Raw genomic sequence first — 13,576 nt, forward strand, 5'->3', positions numbered from 1 at the left:
AATCTGCAGCTTCCCCCACCCCATCAGTGTCTGTTCCCCTCTTCTAGTAGCAACAACTTGATACTCTTTGGAGACCCACCCTTCTGCCATTTTCAGTCCACATGGTTTAGGTGGGGCTGACTGCAGCCCCCAGCAAAGGTGGAGCATGTGACAGAAACCAGAGGAGCCAGCCTTGGGACTTTGGTTGGAACTACAGAACAGTGACTCTACTGTTGGCTGCTAAATTGATGGGGTGTGTATGTCACAGTGGAGGGAGGCTTAGCATGACTGACTCCATTTTGCCTCTGACGCCCTGCAGTAACATCCTTTAGGTTAAAAGCTTCTGCCTAGCTTTGTGTGTAGACCAGTTAATTATAGGAGGAATTTAGTTTATAGCTCAACTTTAGAAAAAATAACAGTCCCTTTCCCAAAACTAACCATGCCACCAGGAGATCAGGAAACTGTACACACAAGTAACAATGTTATACTAGAGATTTACAAGAATATTGTGACCTGACCTACATAGTCAAAGAAGTTTTCTTCTGGACTCTTGGTGGCATCCAGATGTCTGCAGTCATTGGTCACCTAACCTCAACCCCCTTCCCTTAGCATAAAAAGAAACCTAAAACTTACTAACTTGAGATGGTTCTTTAGGACACTAGTCTGCCATCTTCTTGGTTTGCTGTCTCTCCAAATGAAGTTGTTTGCTTTTTATTATTATTATTATTTATTTATTTATTTAGAGACGGAGTCTTGCTCTGTCACCCAGGCTGGAGTGCAGTGACACGATTTCAGCTCACTGCAAGCTCCGCCTCCCAGGTTCAAAGGATTTGTAAAAACACAAACATTCGCCAGGTATGGTGGCACATGCCTGTAGTACCAGCTACTTGGGAGGCTGAGGCCAGAGAATCTCTTGAACCCAGGAGGCAGAGGTTGCAGTGAGCCGAGATCATGCCTCTGCACTCAAGCCTGGGTGACAGAGCGAGACTCTGTCTCAAAACAAAACAAAAAACAACTAGATGGACGTGGTGGCACATGCCTATAATCCCAGCTACTCTGGAGTCTAAGGCAGGAGAATCGCTTGAATCCTGGCGGCAGAGTTTGCAGTGAACTGAGATTGTACCATTGCACTCCAGCCTAGGCAAGAGTGAGACTCTATTTCAAAACAAAACAAAACAAAAAGCCACAACTTCTTTGTCCCTAGGGTGCAACCAGCAATGGGATGACACCCCGGGTGCCCAGAGCAGCAGCCAGTAACTCACCCAGTATTGGCTTTCTCCCTTCCTGAGCTCATGTCCTGGGTCCCCTGCCACGCCTGAATAAAGAACTGGTGCGGCCGGGCGCGGTGGCTCAAGCCTGTAATCCCAGCACTTTGGGAGGCCGAGACAGGCGGATCACGAGGTCAGGAGATCGAGACCATCCTGGCTAACACGGTGAAACTCCGTCTCTACTAAAAATACAAAAACTAGCCGGGTGAGGTGGCGGGCGCCTGTAGTCCCAGCTACTCGGGAGGCTGAGGCAGGAGAATGGCGTAAACCCGGGAGGCGGAGCTTGCAGTGAGCTGAGATCCGGCCACTGCACTCCAGTCCGGGCGACAGAGCGAGACTCCGCCTCAAAAAAAAAAAAAAAAAAAAAAAGAACTGGTGCTTGACTGGGTCAGGGTCTGGAGCAGCCCCACCCAAGATGGGCTGATGCGGTTCTGTGTGTTCTGTCCTCAAGGCAAAAGGGTCCATCCAGACATATGCAGGCCACATCCTAGATTCCGGGTACGCAGGCACCTAGTATCCTCACACATCCTTTGACAGTGACCATTTATTACACACGTCAGACTGGGGGAAGACCATTGACATAGCTGAGCACCAGGTAGGGTGTCCTGGATATTCGGGCGTTAGAGCAGCAGGGGCCTCCTGACACGGGCAGGAGAAATGTGGCACCCACCAGGAGGAGGAAGAGGAGGAAGAGGATAAGCAGGAAGGTCAGGGGCCGCCTGGATGCAGGATCGGGGGCCCTGTGAAGGAAAATGCAGTGTTAAACATACAGGTGGGCTGCCGCTAGGAGCTCTGTCCCCCACACCCTAGTCCCATCTCTCAGGCACCTCACCCGGGATTCCCCTCCAGCCTCACGTCCTGGAGATGGGGAGATGCTTGCCTCTTCTGGTCCTAAGGAGGGAGAGCAGCCAGCAGCAGAGTGGATAGAAATGACACTTTATTTATTTATTTTGAGACGGAGTCTCTTGTCACCCACGCTGGAGTGCAATGGCTCAATCTCAGCTCACTGCAACCTCCGCCTCCCGGGTTCAAGCGATTCTCCTGCCTCAGCCTCCCAAGTAGCTGGGACTACAGGTGCCACCACTCCAGGCTCATTTTTGTATTTTTAGTAGAGATGGGGTTTCACCATGTTGGCCAGGCTGGTCTCAAACTCCTGACCTCAAGTGATCCGCCTGCCTCGGCCTCCCAAAGTGCTAGGATTACAGGCATGAACCACCACGCCTGGCTGACACATTATTTTTTGAGACAGGGTCTCGCTCAGTCACCCAGGCTGGAGTGCAGTTTCACAATCACGACTCATGGCAGCCCCAGCCTCCTGGGCTCAGGTGATCCTCTTACCTCAGCCTCCCTAATAGCTGGGACCACAGGCACATGCCACTACAACCATTTACTTTTGTTTAATGATTTGTAGAGATGAGGGGAGGGGATGGTTCTCACTATGTGGCCTCAAGCAGTCCTCCTGCTGTGACCTCCCAAAGTGTTGGGATCACAGGCGTGAACCACAGTGCCCAGCCAGAAGTGACACTTCGTGTCGCCTTTACCCTACTACTGTAGACCTACAGGGCTGGTCTTATTTCTCCTCCTTTCCTGGCACCTCCTCATCCCCAGGACCCCACGTGGACTTGGAATATCTCCAAGTATAGTGGATGTCTGGTTGTGTCTGTCCTTCATCCATACAATCCCTCTTTTTCTGATAACAGTGCCTCAATTGGAGGTGGGAGGCTGTCATGCCTTCCACTCCCAGACCTTCAGGTTCAGGTGAAGCTGATACCCACCTGCCCAGCTTGCATGATTGGTGTGACCCAGACCTGGCCAATCCAAGCACTCTGGTTTATTCAAGGTGCAGCCCATGACCTCAGCCGGTAAGTGGGAGTCAGCCTGGGACTTTGGCAGCTGTCAGTAGGGTCAGAGGCACACTCCCTCCCCTGGGGTGGGTAAACCAGTGGGAGTGACCATGTAGCCACTGGCGCACCCATTTTGCTGAGAAGGAAGCCACCTTGGGGACTTAGAGCCCAAGAAAGGGAGGGACTGAGCCTTGATGTTATTTCTTTTTTAAATATTTATTTATTTATTTATTTATTTTTTGAGATAAGGTCTCACTATGTCACCCAGACTGGAGTGCAGTGGTGTGATCTTGGCTCACCACAACCCCTGCCTCTCGGGCTCAAGTGATTCTCCTGCCTCAGCCTCGCGAGTAGCTGGGATTACAGGCATGTGCCATCACGCTCCGCTAATTTTTATAGTTTTAGTAGACACGGGGTTTCACCATGTTAGCCAGGCTGGTCTCGAACTCCAGACCTCAGGTGATTCGCCCGCCTCGGCCTCCCAAAGTGCTAGAATTACAAGCGTGAGCCACTGTGCCCAGCCTGGCCCTGGTGTTATTTCAGGCTCTGAATTCAACAGTGCCTGGACCTTTACGTTACATTTTTTTTTTTTTTAATAGCGTTCCCTTTTTTGTGCCTTTTGATTTCTTGGGTTTCTGTCACTTGCCATCAAGATTCCTGAGTGATACACCTGTTTGAGAACTGGCTCACCTGAGGCTTCCGGAGCAGGGAACGTCTTTGGTGACCTGCTAAGTGTTTCTGGTAGCTGAGGCCAGACTCCAGCATGTCCTGTCGGGAGTGAGAGGTGTGTGGTTCCTGGAGAACCAGCAACAAACAGAAACATGGTTGGGGGAGGGCCAGGATAGGAGGTGTCATAGAGATGAGATTCAGGGGGAACAGAGAGATCTCACGGGACAGACAGACATGGGCAGAGCCAAAGAAACCAAGAGAAGAGAGACATTATTTATTCATTCATTCAATAAATATGTAATGAGTTTCTATTACAAGCCAGGAACTGTTCTAGTTGCTGAGGACACAGTGGGGATGGAAATAGGCAAATTTATATTTGCCTATTTGACAGGAGAGAGACAGACCATAAATTAATAAGTAGGCTGGGCGCGGTGGCTCAAGCCTGTAATCCCAGCACTTTGGGAGGCCAAGACGGGCGGACCATGAGTTCAGGAGATCGAGACCATCCTGGCTAACACGGTGAAACCCCATCTCTACTAAAAAATACAAAAAACTAGTCAGGCGAGGTGACTGGCACTGTAGTCCCAGCTACTCGGGAGGCTGAGGCAGGAGAATGGCGTAAACCCGGGAGACGGAGCTTGCAGTGAGCCGAGATCCGGCACTGCACTCCAGCCTGGGCGAAAGAGTGAGACTCCATCTCAAAGATAATAATAATAATAAGTAACTGAGGCCTGGTGCAGTGGTTCATGCCTGTAATCCCAGCACTTTGGGAGGCCGAGGCGGGCGGATCACCTGAGGTCAGGAGTTCAAGACCAGCCTGGCCAACATGATGAAACCCCATCTCTACTAAAAATACAAAAATTAGCCAGGAATGGTGGTGCACACTTGTAATCCCAGCTACTAGGGAGGCCGAGGTAGGAGAATCGCTTGAACCTGGGAAGCAGAGGTTGCAGCAAGCCAAGATCACACCACTATACTCCAGCCTGGGCGACAGAGTGAGACTCTGTCTCAAAAAATAAATAAAAATTTTTAAAAATAAGTAAATATACAAAGTCAAGCTGTGGTGAGTGCTGTTAGGAAATAAAGTAAGAAACTAGGAGTGCTCATGTTTGGAGGTCAGGGCAGGCCTCCCTGAAGAGGCAGCACCAGGAGAGTGAACGGGGCATCACCTCACAGTCAGGAGGTGAACGGGGCATCATCTGGGGGCCTCAGGGAGATCAGGCTTGAGGATGTAGACAGAGACAGACAAGAGAGAGAGAAACAGTGAGATAGAAGGAGACACTGAGAGACAGAGATAGAGGGGGAGACAGAGCCACTGACACGTCCTTGGAAGGGCAGGACCCTGCTAGAAGGTGCACAGAGATGTCCCCAGGGTGCCTGGCAGAAGGTCCCTCGAGGGGTCTGCTCTCACCTCGAGGCCTTGTCCCCTGCCCTGGGGGCCCCTGTGGCCACACAGCTCACAGGGCACTCCTAGTATCCGGGCTGTCTTTTGTCCCAAGGGCCCAAGACCCCCAATGTCCCCCGCCGGATCCCACTCCAACTCTGCGGAAGTGGGGAGGCTACTGGGTGCCCAGGGCCCCCAGACCCCACCAGGTGCTGGCCAGTCCAAGTCTCCCTCGAATTCCAAGTCCTGGTCCAGCGTGTTGGCCTCCTCGAACACCTGGGTCAAAGGACAGAGGTCATGGAGGCTATGAGGTTGGGGCCTGGTTTGGGTGAGGGGTGTCAGGAGGGGCCCTACCAGGCTGTAGCTGACCAGCTGGGCCTGCAGCTGCCAGAGCCGCCGGAAGATGGAGTCTCGGTAAGCTCCCAGGGCCCGCAGGATCTGCTCCAGGGCTGCCCAGGCCCTGGGCTCACTCCGCTGTGCCAGCCCCTCACCAAACGCTAGCAGCGCCTCCACGCGCTCAGCTGCCCCTCGGAGGTCCGCCTGGAGGGCCTGAGGACACATGGTTGGACATCACCCCACATACACACCAGAGACCCAAAACCTGGAGTTACCCCCTCCCCAAAGGCTTGGAACATGCACTCAACCCATTTCCCATCCCGGAAAGCTGGCACCCACTGCTGGGGCCCTGCACACCCCCACATCCTGGCCTCTCCTGCCTACCTGCAGCTGCACCATCCCACTCTGGGCCAATGCCCAGCGCCCCGGGCCTTGCTCCAGGTCCTGCAGCTGGCGGCCCAGCCCCAGCAGGCACAGGTGCAGGCTGTCCTGCTCAGCCTCTAGTACCTCCAGGCCAGAGATGGGGTGCTGGGGAACAGAGGAGCCAGGTCAGGGCCAGTGGGCCAATCAAAATATCACCCCTGCTCCCATCCCCACCCCCTTCTGTAAGCTTCTGGAAACTTCTCTGTGGCACAGTCCATCTCCAGGTCTCTCTGTACCAGGGTCACTCCCACTGGGGGGCCTTCCCAGTGGAGCCAGGCCTGAGGAGAGACATCTAGTTCAAGGTCTCCAGGTTTTCATAGCTCCTGGAAACTTGGATGTGTGAGGCCCCGGGGGTCTGGACAGGGACAGGTACCCCAGGGGGTACCCATTCTCGGAAGAATGGGGCCACATCAGCTGCAATGATGAAATGCTTCTCAGCCAGGCGCAGTGATTCACACCTATAACCCCAGCACTTTGGGAGGCCGAGGCCGGAGGATCAGGAGTTCAAGACCAGCCTGGGCAACATGGTGAGACATCGTCTGTATTTTTTTTTTTTTTTTAATAAAAAAGAAATATGACTGGGCACGATGGCTCACACCTGTAATCCGAGCACTTTGGGAGGCTGAGGCGGGCAGATCACCTGAGGTCGCGAGTTTGAGACTAGCCTGGCCAACAAGTTGAAACCCCATCTCTACTAAAAATACAAAAAATTAGCCAGGTGCAGTGGCATGCGCCTGTAATCCCAGCTACTTGGGTGGCTGAGGCGGGAGAATCAGTGGGACCTGGGAGGAGGAGGTTGCAGTGAGCAGGGATCTCACTACTGCATTCCAGCCTAGGCAACAGAGAGACTCCATCTCAAAAAAGAAAAAAAAAAAAAAAAAGAAGAAAGAAATACGTCTCCCCGGTTGGTCAGATATTGAAACACTTTTCCAGAGGGTCCCTCCCCCTACAGACACCCAACACCTTTCCAGAATCATCACCCAGTCCTCACTGTGGAGGCCAGACTCTGGGGGACAGAGAGGAGGTAAGGGGTCTGGGTCACCTCAGCTCACCTCACAGTGTTTGCCCCCAGCTGGGTCCTCGTAGGAAGAGGGTGTTGACCATCTTGGGGGCTGAGCAGCAGGCTTATTGCCCCTTGGCCCACCCTGGAAGTGCTCAGGAGGGTCCAAGGAGTCCTGCCTCAGGGTCTGGGCCTGCTCTGGGCTAGGAGGCAGGGGGCGGTAACTGGGTGAGTCTCGACACCTCACTTTTCAGCCTACCCTCACCCCAACCCTGGCAACCTCTCCTGTGTCCCCAGGCCATCACAGCCATGGCACCTCCTACCCTCATATGGCCCCTGCCACCATGCCTACCCTCTTGGGAATAAGCTTCCAAAGCCCTGGCCCCCACCTCGTGCAGACGGTGCATCCAACAATGTCCGGCTCCCTAGGTGCTCCCGGTGGGTGGTTGAGGGGCTCTGAGCCAAATCTAGGGCCCAGAGGCAGGGACAGGGCCATGGCTGGGGGCCTGGGGATACAAAGTCAGGTGAGGGCAGCCAGTAAGACCTCTTCGCTAGACAAGGGTGTCCCAGAGCTCCTACGCTGTAGTCACCGGGACCTGAGGCTGCAGGAGAGGCCCAGGACAGGTCTGGCTCCGCCCCTTCCAAGAGGAACCTGGACCCGGCCATTTGATGCCCAGCTCAGGTGACAGAAGAGCCACTTAACTCCTTCCTCCCTAGCAGGCCAGTAGCTAAATCTCCCAGCATCACTCCAGGCCATCCAAGAGGGTTCCAGATAGAACCCCTCCCCCACCTCCTCAAGAGCCATGGATTCTGCCCCACTGGGGACACAGACATCTGACCTCCAGGGCCTACCATTCGTTTAAGACCCTAGATGCTTGCCGGGCGCTGTGGCTTATGCCTGTAATCCCAGCACTTTGGGAGGCCGAGGCGGGCGGATCATGAGGTCAGGAGATCGAGATCATCCTGGCTAACACAGTGAAACCCCGTCTCTACTAAAAATGCAAAAAATTAGCCGGGCGTGGCGGCGGGCGCCTGTAGTCCCAGCTACTTGGGAGGCTGAGGCAGGCGAATGGCGGGAACCCGGGAGGCGGAGATTGCAGTGAGCCAAGATCGCACTCCAGACTGGGCAACTGAGCAAGACTCTGTTTCAAAAAAAAAAAAAGACCCTAGATGCCGCGCCCCTCAGGAACCCAAGCATCTGGCTCCCTAAAAAATAAAAATCTAAGACCAAGGAAAGATTTTTTGTTTATTTGGTATGGGGTCTTCTGTAGCTCACACAAAATTATTGGGAAAATAAATAAACCAGGGGAGCCCCCTCTGCCCACGGTTCCAAGGTCGCAGAGTCACAGCAGCCCCAAGAGGGCAGGAACCCGGGAATCCGAGGGGTCCCGGCCCTGGCGGTCACTTGCCCAGCAGAAGGCCGGCGCGCAGCACGCGGGGCACGCGGCGGATGGTCAGCGAGACCCGGGTGCCGCGCACCAGGCAGGCTCCCGGCCGCGCCGACGGGCAGGCGGCCGCATTGGGCGGCGGGGAGGCGGCGTCCAGCGCGTCTACGCGGGCGGCGGCGATGCCGTGGAGGAGGCGCGTGTAGGCGGGGCCGCGGAGCACCAGCAGGCTGCGCGGTTCCAGCAGTAGCGATGTGGTGGGCCGGGGCGGAGGCCGAGGCTGCAGGGTGGGTTGAGGGTCAGCGGGGCTCAAGAAGTCGGGGAATGGGCGAGAGGTCGGCAGGCTCCGGGGGTCAGCGAGTCCCCAGCAAAGGCTGAAGAGCAAGTGCGCTCACAATGATGGAGGCTTTGGTGGTTCAGGAGTGAAAATTGCTGGGGCCTGGGCTGGGGCTGCTAGGAAGGGAGGGTGAGGGCTCTCCAGTCCCTCTGGAGGGGGCAGGATCTAGGCGGCAGATGGGGGCGTCAAAGGGTCAGCAGACTGTGGGAGCTGCAGCTGGGATCTCCAAGGGGCTGGGGCTGGGGCTGAGACCCAGGAATCAGCAGTCCCCAGGAAATGCAGGCAGAGCTGGGCTGAGAGAGCATGGCTGAAGCCAGGACCAGGTGAGGACAGAATGAGGCAGAGGTTAGAGGCAGTGGGGGTCCGCAAGGATATCAGGACACGAGAGGACAACCGCACAGCTGAGGGAGTATCAGAGCATCCAGGAGCATGCAGGGCTCGAGGGCAAGCCCCAAGGAGGAGTGGGTCAGGGTGTTCAGGGGTGTTTCTGTGAACAAGGGGGTACTAGAAATGCATCACTCAGAGAAATCATGTGTCAGGGGCCAAGGAGAATCTGGGGGTGTCCTGCACCCCAAATCACATTCCTAGAGTAGCAGGACATCTGGGGCACCCTAAGCAGGGGCAGATAGGGCATCTGGGAGGAGGTGAGGCCCCTCTGAGTTAATGGCGGTGGGGTATCTGAGGATATCAGTGTCTGCTAGGGAGTCAGGGGCATCCACTCAGCAGGTTGGGGCATCGGGGAGCCTCTGGAAATCATGGCATGTGGGGCACCCTGTAAGCAGATGGACTGGGTGTCTGGGAGGAAGTGGGTACACCCCATGAGGGGACAAGGGAAGGTATCTGGGAGAGTGCCAGGAGTACCCCAAAGGCACGTGGGACCAGGTCATCTTGGAGGATGTGTGAGGCTGAAGTACCTACAAGCAGTTGGGGCAGTGTCTGGGGGCCCACCTGTTCTGTAGGGTCATCATCCTCCGGCTGCCGCGGCTCGTAGAAGTCCAGCACAGTGTGGGATCCCAGGCTGATGGTGCTGACAGTCGGGTAGTACAGTGGTCCATCCTCGTGGGGCTGGGGAGTGGGCACCAGGGCTGGGCAGGGCAGGAGTCCACAACCCCCACCCTCTGGGTCAAAGCGGGGCTCCCAAGCCAGGGACAGGGAGGTGAATGCCTGCTTGGGAGATGTGGCTGCCTAATGAGTGAGGGTGGGTACAGGGTCCTCTGCCCCAGCATGGCTCAGACGTCTGAGTGGGGGGACACGGGCCAAGGGTGTGTGGTTACCATGATGCCCTCCCCAGGCAGATACTGGTTCACAAGGACATGGTTAGCTGGGAGGCCTCCAAAGAGGCTGAGGTCAGACACTTTGTCCACGTAGCGCTGGAGCCATGGGGGCAGCCGCTCAGGAACCATCCCCCGGGGATGGGGAAGCCCACCTGGGGAAGGCAATGGGGTCCTGAGGGCTCCCCCATAGCAACAGATCCCCCATTAGGGATTCCACAATGGCTGGAAGCACCCTGATCCCCTCAGGGACCCCTGACCCTTTGGAGATAGCCACTGGGTCCTTCAGAGGTTTACTCACTTCTCCAGACCACAGGCCCCTTTCAGATACTCCCAACTCATCAGGAAATCGCTAATCCCTCAGGACCTCCACTGACCCCTTTAAAATCCTCCTGGCTCTTGGGGCGCCTTGAGCTGTCAGGACCCTCTGATGTCTTAAGTCTATTGGATCTGAGTCCCCTGCCCCAGCCTACATCCCAGTATCACTCATGCCCCAAGTCAGGATACTTACCCCAGTTCTGTAACTTTCTCCCAGAGAGCTGGGTCCACTTTGGCTTTGGGGCATTAAAAACCTAGGAGGTGGGAAGGGGGTCACTCCTTTCTCAGGATCACACCTCTGTGATTCTCCCACCTAGGTCAACATAGGGGCCTTTACCTCCGGCGTGGAAAGGGGTCATCTCAGTGTCTGTGTGACCATTCCCTGGGGCGGTGGGTTCCTAGGATTTTGTGATTTGCCTTCTTTCCTGGGAATGCCTTTGGCCTCAAAGCCCATCCATGTCTACCAGGATTTAGCAATCAGGGCTGCACAACCATGGTCTGAGAGTTGTAGGTCTCACAATCTACTCAGAGTGCTGGGGCTGGACAGGGCTTTTTCGGCCCAGCCAATAGTCTGCATTCTAATTTCCTGATTCCGTGCCAAACCCGGTGACTCACGCTTGTAATCCCAGCACATTGGGAGGCCGAGAGGGGCAGATCACTTGAGGTCAGGAGTTCGAGACCAGCCTGGCCAACATGGGGAAACCCCGTCTCTACTAAAAATACAAAATTTAGCTGGGCATGGTGGCACGCACCTGTAATCCCAGCTATTTGGGAGGTTGAGGCAGGAGAATTGCTTGAACCTGGGAGGCAGGGTGGTGGCACACGCCTGCAATCCAAGCTACTCAGAAGACTGAGACACAAGAATTGGCTGAACCCAGGAGGCGGAGGCTACAGTGAACTGAGATCACACCACTGCAGTCCAGCCTGGGCAACAGAGCAAGATTGTCTCAAAAAACAAACAAACAAACAAAAATTCCTGATTCCTGGGCTCTCTGAGGACAGTTTGAGTTCTGCAGCCTCCTTGTTCCTATTGCCTGGGGAAGGAAACATGCAAAGCTGGGCTATCTCAGCACAGCAAAGAAAGTACTTTGAAAATCTTCCACTGCCAAGATCCTAATGGTCTAGAATGGGCTATCTCAGTCCAACAAGTCTATGCTCTAGTTGATAATCTACTCATTCCCTTCATGGTTATGGAGCTGTACTGGGCTATTTCAGCCCAGGAATTCTATAATATGTAGATTTTTCAATGCCAAGAACGCAAAGGTCTGGAATGGGCTATCTCAGCAAAAAAGTCTGTGTTCTGTAGCTAATTTTTTCCTGGACTCAAGATCAGTGGGTTACTCCAACACAGGGAAGATCTGTGCTTTGTAACTTAGGCTCTGGGGCTGCAAAGGGCAGGGACTCTGAGCTTTGTAAATTCTTCTTTCCCCAAACCCTAAGAACAGAATGCAGACTGGGCCATCTCAGCATAGATGGTCTGTGTTTGGTAACCTTATTCCAAAGGCTCTGGGTCTATGCTGAGCTATTTTAGCACAGGAAAGAGTTTACTGGGCTACCTCCGCACAGAAATCTGAACACTAAATTCTTTACTCCCCAATCTCAATGATCTGAACTGGGCTATCTCAGCCTATGTTTATAACCCCCTATTCTCTAAGCTAGCAGGATTGGGCTATCTCAGTAGAGGCAGTATGAGCTCTGTAACTTCTTTGTTCCTTTTGTCAGGGTCTTCACTGCAGCCTTGTGGGCTCTCATACAGAGGATGGGCATTGGGGAGGAATATGGGAAGAGTGGGAAAACAGACCAGAAGGGCACTGAGGTCACCTGTCGAAGCAAATACTCCTCCTCTTCTTTGGAGATGAAGTCTGGGACATAGTAGATTACAGGTGGTGCCTAGGATAGAGAGACCTTCTTGAAGATGTGGCCTTTCAACCCACACAGAGGACATATCATCACAGAGCAACCCCTATGCCTGGAGACAGGCTCAGGATGTCCTCAGACAGGTCAGGGTCTGAAGTCAAGGGACCAGTGCCATTCCAGAATGGACTCTGACAGTAAGAATGAATTTGGAGGAAGGGGGCAGTCCCAATCCAAGAATTCAGGAGTCAGCCTGCCTCCTTCACCCTCTGCACCCCGAGTTCTGACAACCTGCTCCACTCTGAATGGTTCCAGGGCTGGGACTCTGGCGTCCTGCTCCTCCATCAACACCAACTCCTTGCACCTAATCCTGTAGGGAGGGGAGGACACGCTGAAGTCACTAGGCCTCCCAACCTAACATCACAACGCAGCCTTCCACCCCATCACAGGCCAAGCCTCACCTCAGCCCTCTTCTGAAACTCACTTGGTCTCTAAAAGCTGAGTCTTCAGCATCTTACAAGCCACACAGAGAGCCCCTAGGCTCCATGCCCGGAAACAATGAACCCCAAGAATAATCCCCCATTACTCTGTTTACTAAGGGCCCATCAAACTACACATACGCCCTCTCAATCCTCCCACAGAGAACGTTGTCTGGCCCCACACACAGGGAGCCTTTCTCAAAAGCTCTATCATATAGCCCCCAGGGCTGCACCCCAGAACCCCTTTAAACACCTTGAGACCTCGCTTCAGACCTGCAACTGTGAGCCCGGCTATCAACACTCAGCGACCCCCGCCCCCCACCGAATCCCATTCTGTGCACCCCTGTGACCCCAATCTGAGCCTCATCAGACATGTCCACCCTCAGCCTCCTCGGATCCTCCCATCTGGACGCCCCTCGGATTTCCCTTCCTGAGTGCCCCTTCACTCCAGCACCCTGGGATCTTTAGCTCTGAGGCTGACTCCCAAACCTTCTTCCCTCCCTGAATCCTTCAGACCCAGACCCCCGACTCTGAGCCTTTTAGGACTCCAAGCTCTGAGCTTCCTCTGACTCCTACTCTGGGCTCCCCCGGATCCCCAATTCCAGCCCTCCTGACACCCATCTTTACCCCCAGCACTCCCCAAAACTGACCGTCCACCAGCGTCCCCTCCAATTTCCAAATTCAACATCCCCATCCCCCTCCCAGCCATTTCCGCCCCACATTACAGACGCTGAGCTCGCAGGCCAATGGGAGCTCCCAGAGGCCTCAAGGGCCCACCTTCCACCCAATCGGCGCTCTCACTCAGTATTCGCCCTCCCACTTCATCCTCTCCCAGGGATAGGCCTCGCCTCCTGGTCTCTGAGCCATTGGCAGGAGGGCGTGGGCGGGGCATCGTCGTGTGGCACTGGCCAATCAGAACTTAAGAACTGAACCGGGCCATAGGCCAAGTGGACCCGGATGGGCGGGACGGAGGAATGCAGCCGTGACAGCCGCGGGAAGATAACAGAGGCTGCTAGAAGGACTTCCCGC

General features: G+C 54.8%; 2 protein-coding genes across 13 annotated transcripts; both read right to left on the reverse strand.

Moving 5' to 3' along the window:
* Positions 1-1,766: 1,766 nt before the first annotated feature.
* SYNE4 (spectrin repeat containing nuclear envelope family member 4) lies at positions 1,767-7,861 on the reverse strand. 6 transcript variants are annotated; one of them, XM_033225848.1, is made up of 9 exons: positions 7,756-7,770; positions 7,293-7,409; positions 6,956-7,106; positions 5,865-6,008; positions 5,499-5,693; positions 5,172-5,420; positions 3,782-3,886; positions 2,080-2,138; positions 1,767-1,987 (listed from the first exon to the last, which is right to left on the reverse strand). In XM_033225848.1, the coding sequence occupies exons 2-9, from the start codon at positions 7,397-7,399 to the stop codon at positions 1,804-1,806; spliced, it is 1,194 nt and encodes a 397-aa protein (XP_033081739.1). In that variant the 5' UTR covers positions 7,400-7,409; positions 7,756-7,770; the 3' UTR covers positions 1,767-1,803. The 6 variants fall into 6 exon arrangements, 4 of the variants coding, with proteins under 4 accessions (XP_033081739.1, XP_033081740.1, XP_033081741.1 ...); XR_004440769.1 differs by adding an exon at positions 3,023-3,172 and having other exon boundaries at positions 1,916-1,987; positions 3,782-3,859; positions 7,293-7,861; XR_004440768.1 differs by adding an exon at positions 3,023-3,172 and having other exon boundaries at positions 1,916-1,987; positions 7,293-7,861.
* A 269-nt stretch (positions 7,862-8,130) lies between these two features.
* Positions 8,131-13,292, reverse strand: ALKBH6 (alkB homolog 6). 7 transcript variants are annotated; one of them, XM_033225857.1, is made up of 7 exons: positions 13,198-13,292; positions 12,360-12,438; positions 12,036-12,104; positions 10,408-10,468; positions 9,900-10,051; positions 9,574-9,652; positions 8,131-8,568 (listed from the first exon to the last, which is right to left on the reverse strand). In XM_033225857.1, exons 1-6 carry the CDS (start codon positions 13,254-13,256, stop codon positions 9,590-9,592), a joined length of 483 nt encoding a protein of 160 aa, XP_033081748.1. In that variant the 5' UTR covers positions 13,257-13,292; the 3' UTR covers positions 8,131-8,568; positions 9,574-9,589. The 7 variants fall into 7 exon arrangements, with proteins under 7 accessions (XP_033081748.1, XP_033081744.1, XP_033081746.1 ...); XM_033225853.1 differs by having other exon boundaries at positions 9,574-9,690; XM_033225858.1 differs by having other exon boundaries at positions 8,426-8,662.
* Positions 13,293-13,576: the final 284 nt, after the last annotated feature.

The sequence above is a fragment of the Trachypithecus francoisi genome, unplaced genomic scaffold (assembly GCF_009764315.1).
Source record: "Trachypithecus francoisi isolate TF-2019V2 unplaced genomic scaffold, Tfra_2.0 Lachesis_group12, whole genome shotgun sequence".
Taxonomy (NCBI): Eukaryota; Metazoa; Chordata; class Mammalia; order Primates; family Cercopithecidae; genus Trachypithecus; species Trachypithecus francoisi.

Coding starts and splice junctions, on each gene's coding strand:
- SYNE4 (XM_033225848.1), bottom strand. CDS start 7,399: ATGGCCCTGTCCCTGCCTCTGGGCCCTAGATTTGGCTCAGAGCCCCTC. Junction 2,139..3,781: donor CCCTGCTCCGGAAGCCTCAG/GTGAGCCAGTTC, acceptor CTCCCTCCTTAG/GACCAGAAGAGGCAAGCATC. Junction 1,988..2,079: donor AGGCTGGAGGGGAATCCCGG/GTGAGGTGCCTG, acceptor TTTCCTTCACAG/GGCCCCCGATCCTGCATCCA.
- ALKBH6 (XM_033225853.1), bottom strand. CDS start 13,256: ATGGCTGGGAGGGGGATGGGGATGTTGAATTTGGAAATTGGAGGGGAC. Junction 10,469..12,035: donor AGGAGTATTTGCTTCGACAG/GTGACCTCAGTG, acceptor CCCACCTCCTAG/GTTTTTAATGCCCCAAAGCC. Junction 10,052..10,407: donor GAGAAAGTTACAGAACTGGG/GTAAGTATCCTG, acceptor TGCCTTCCCCAG/GTGGGCTTCCCCATCCCCGG.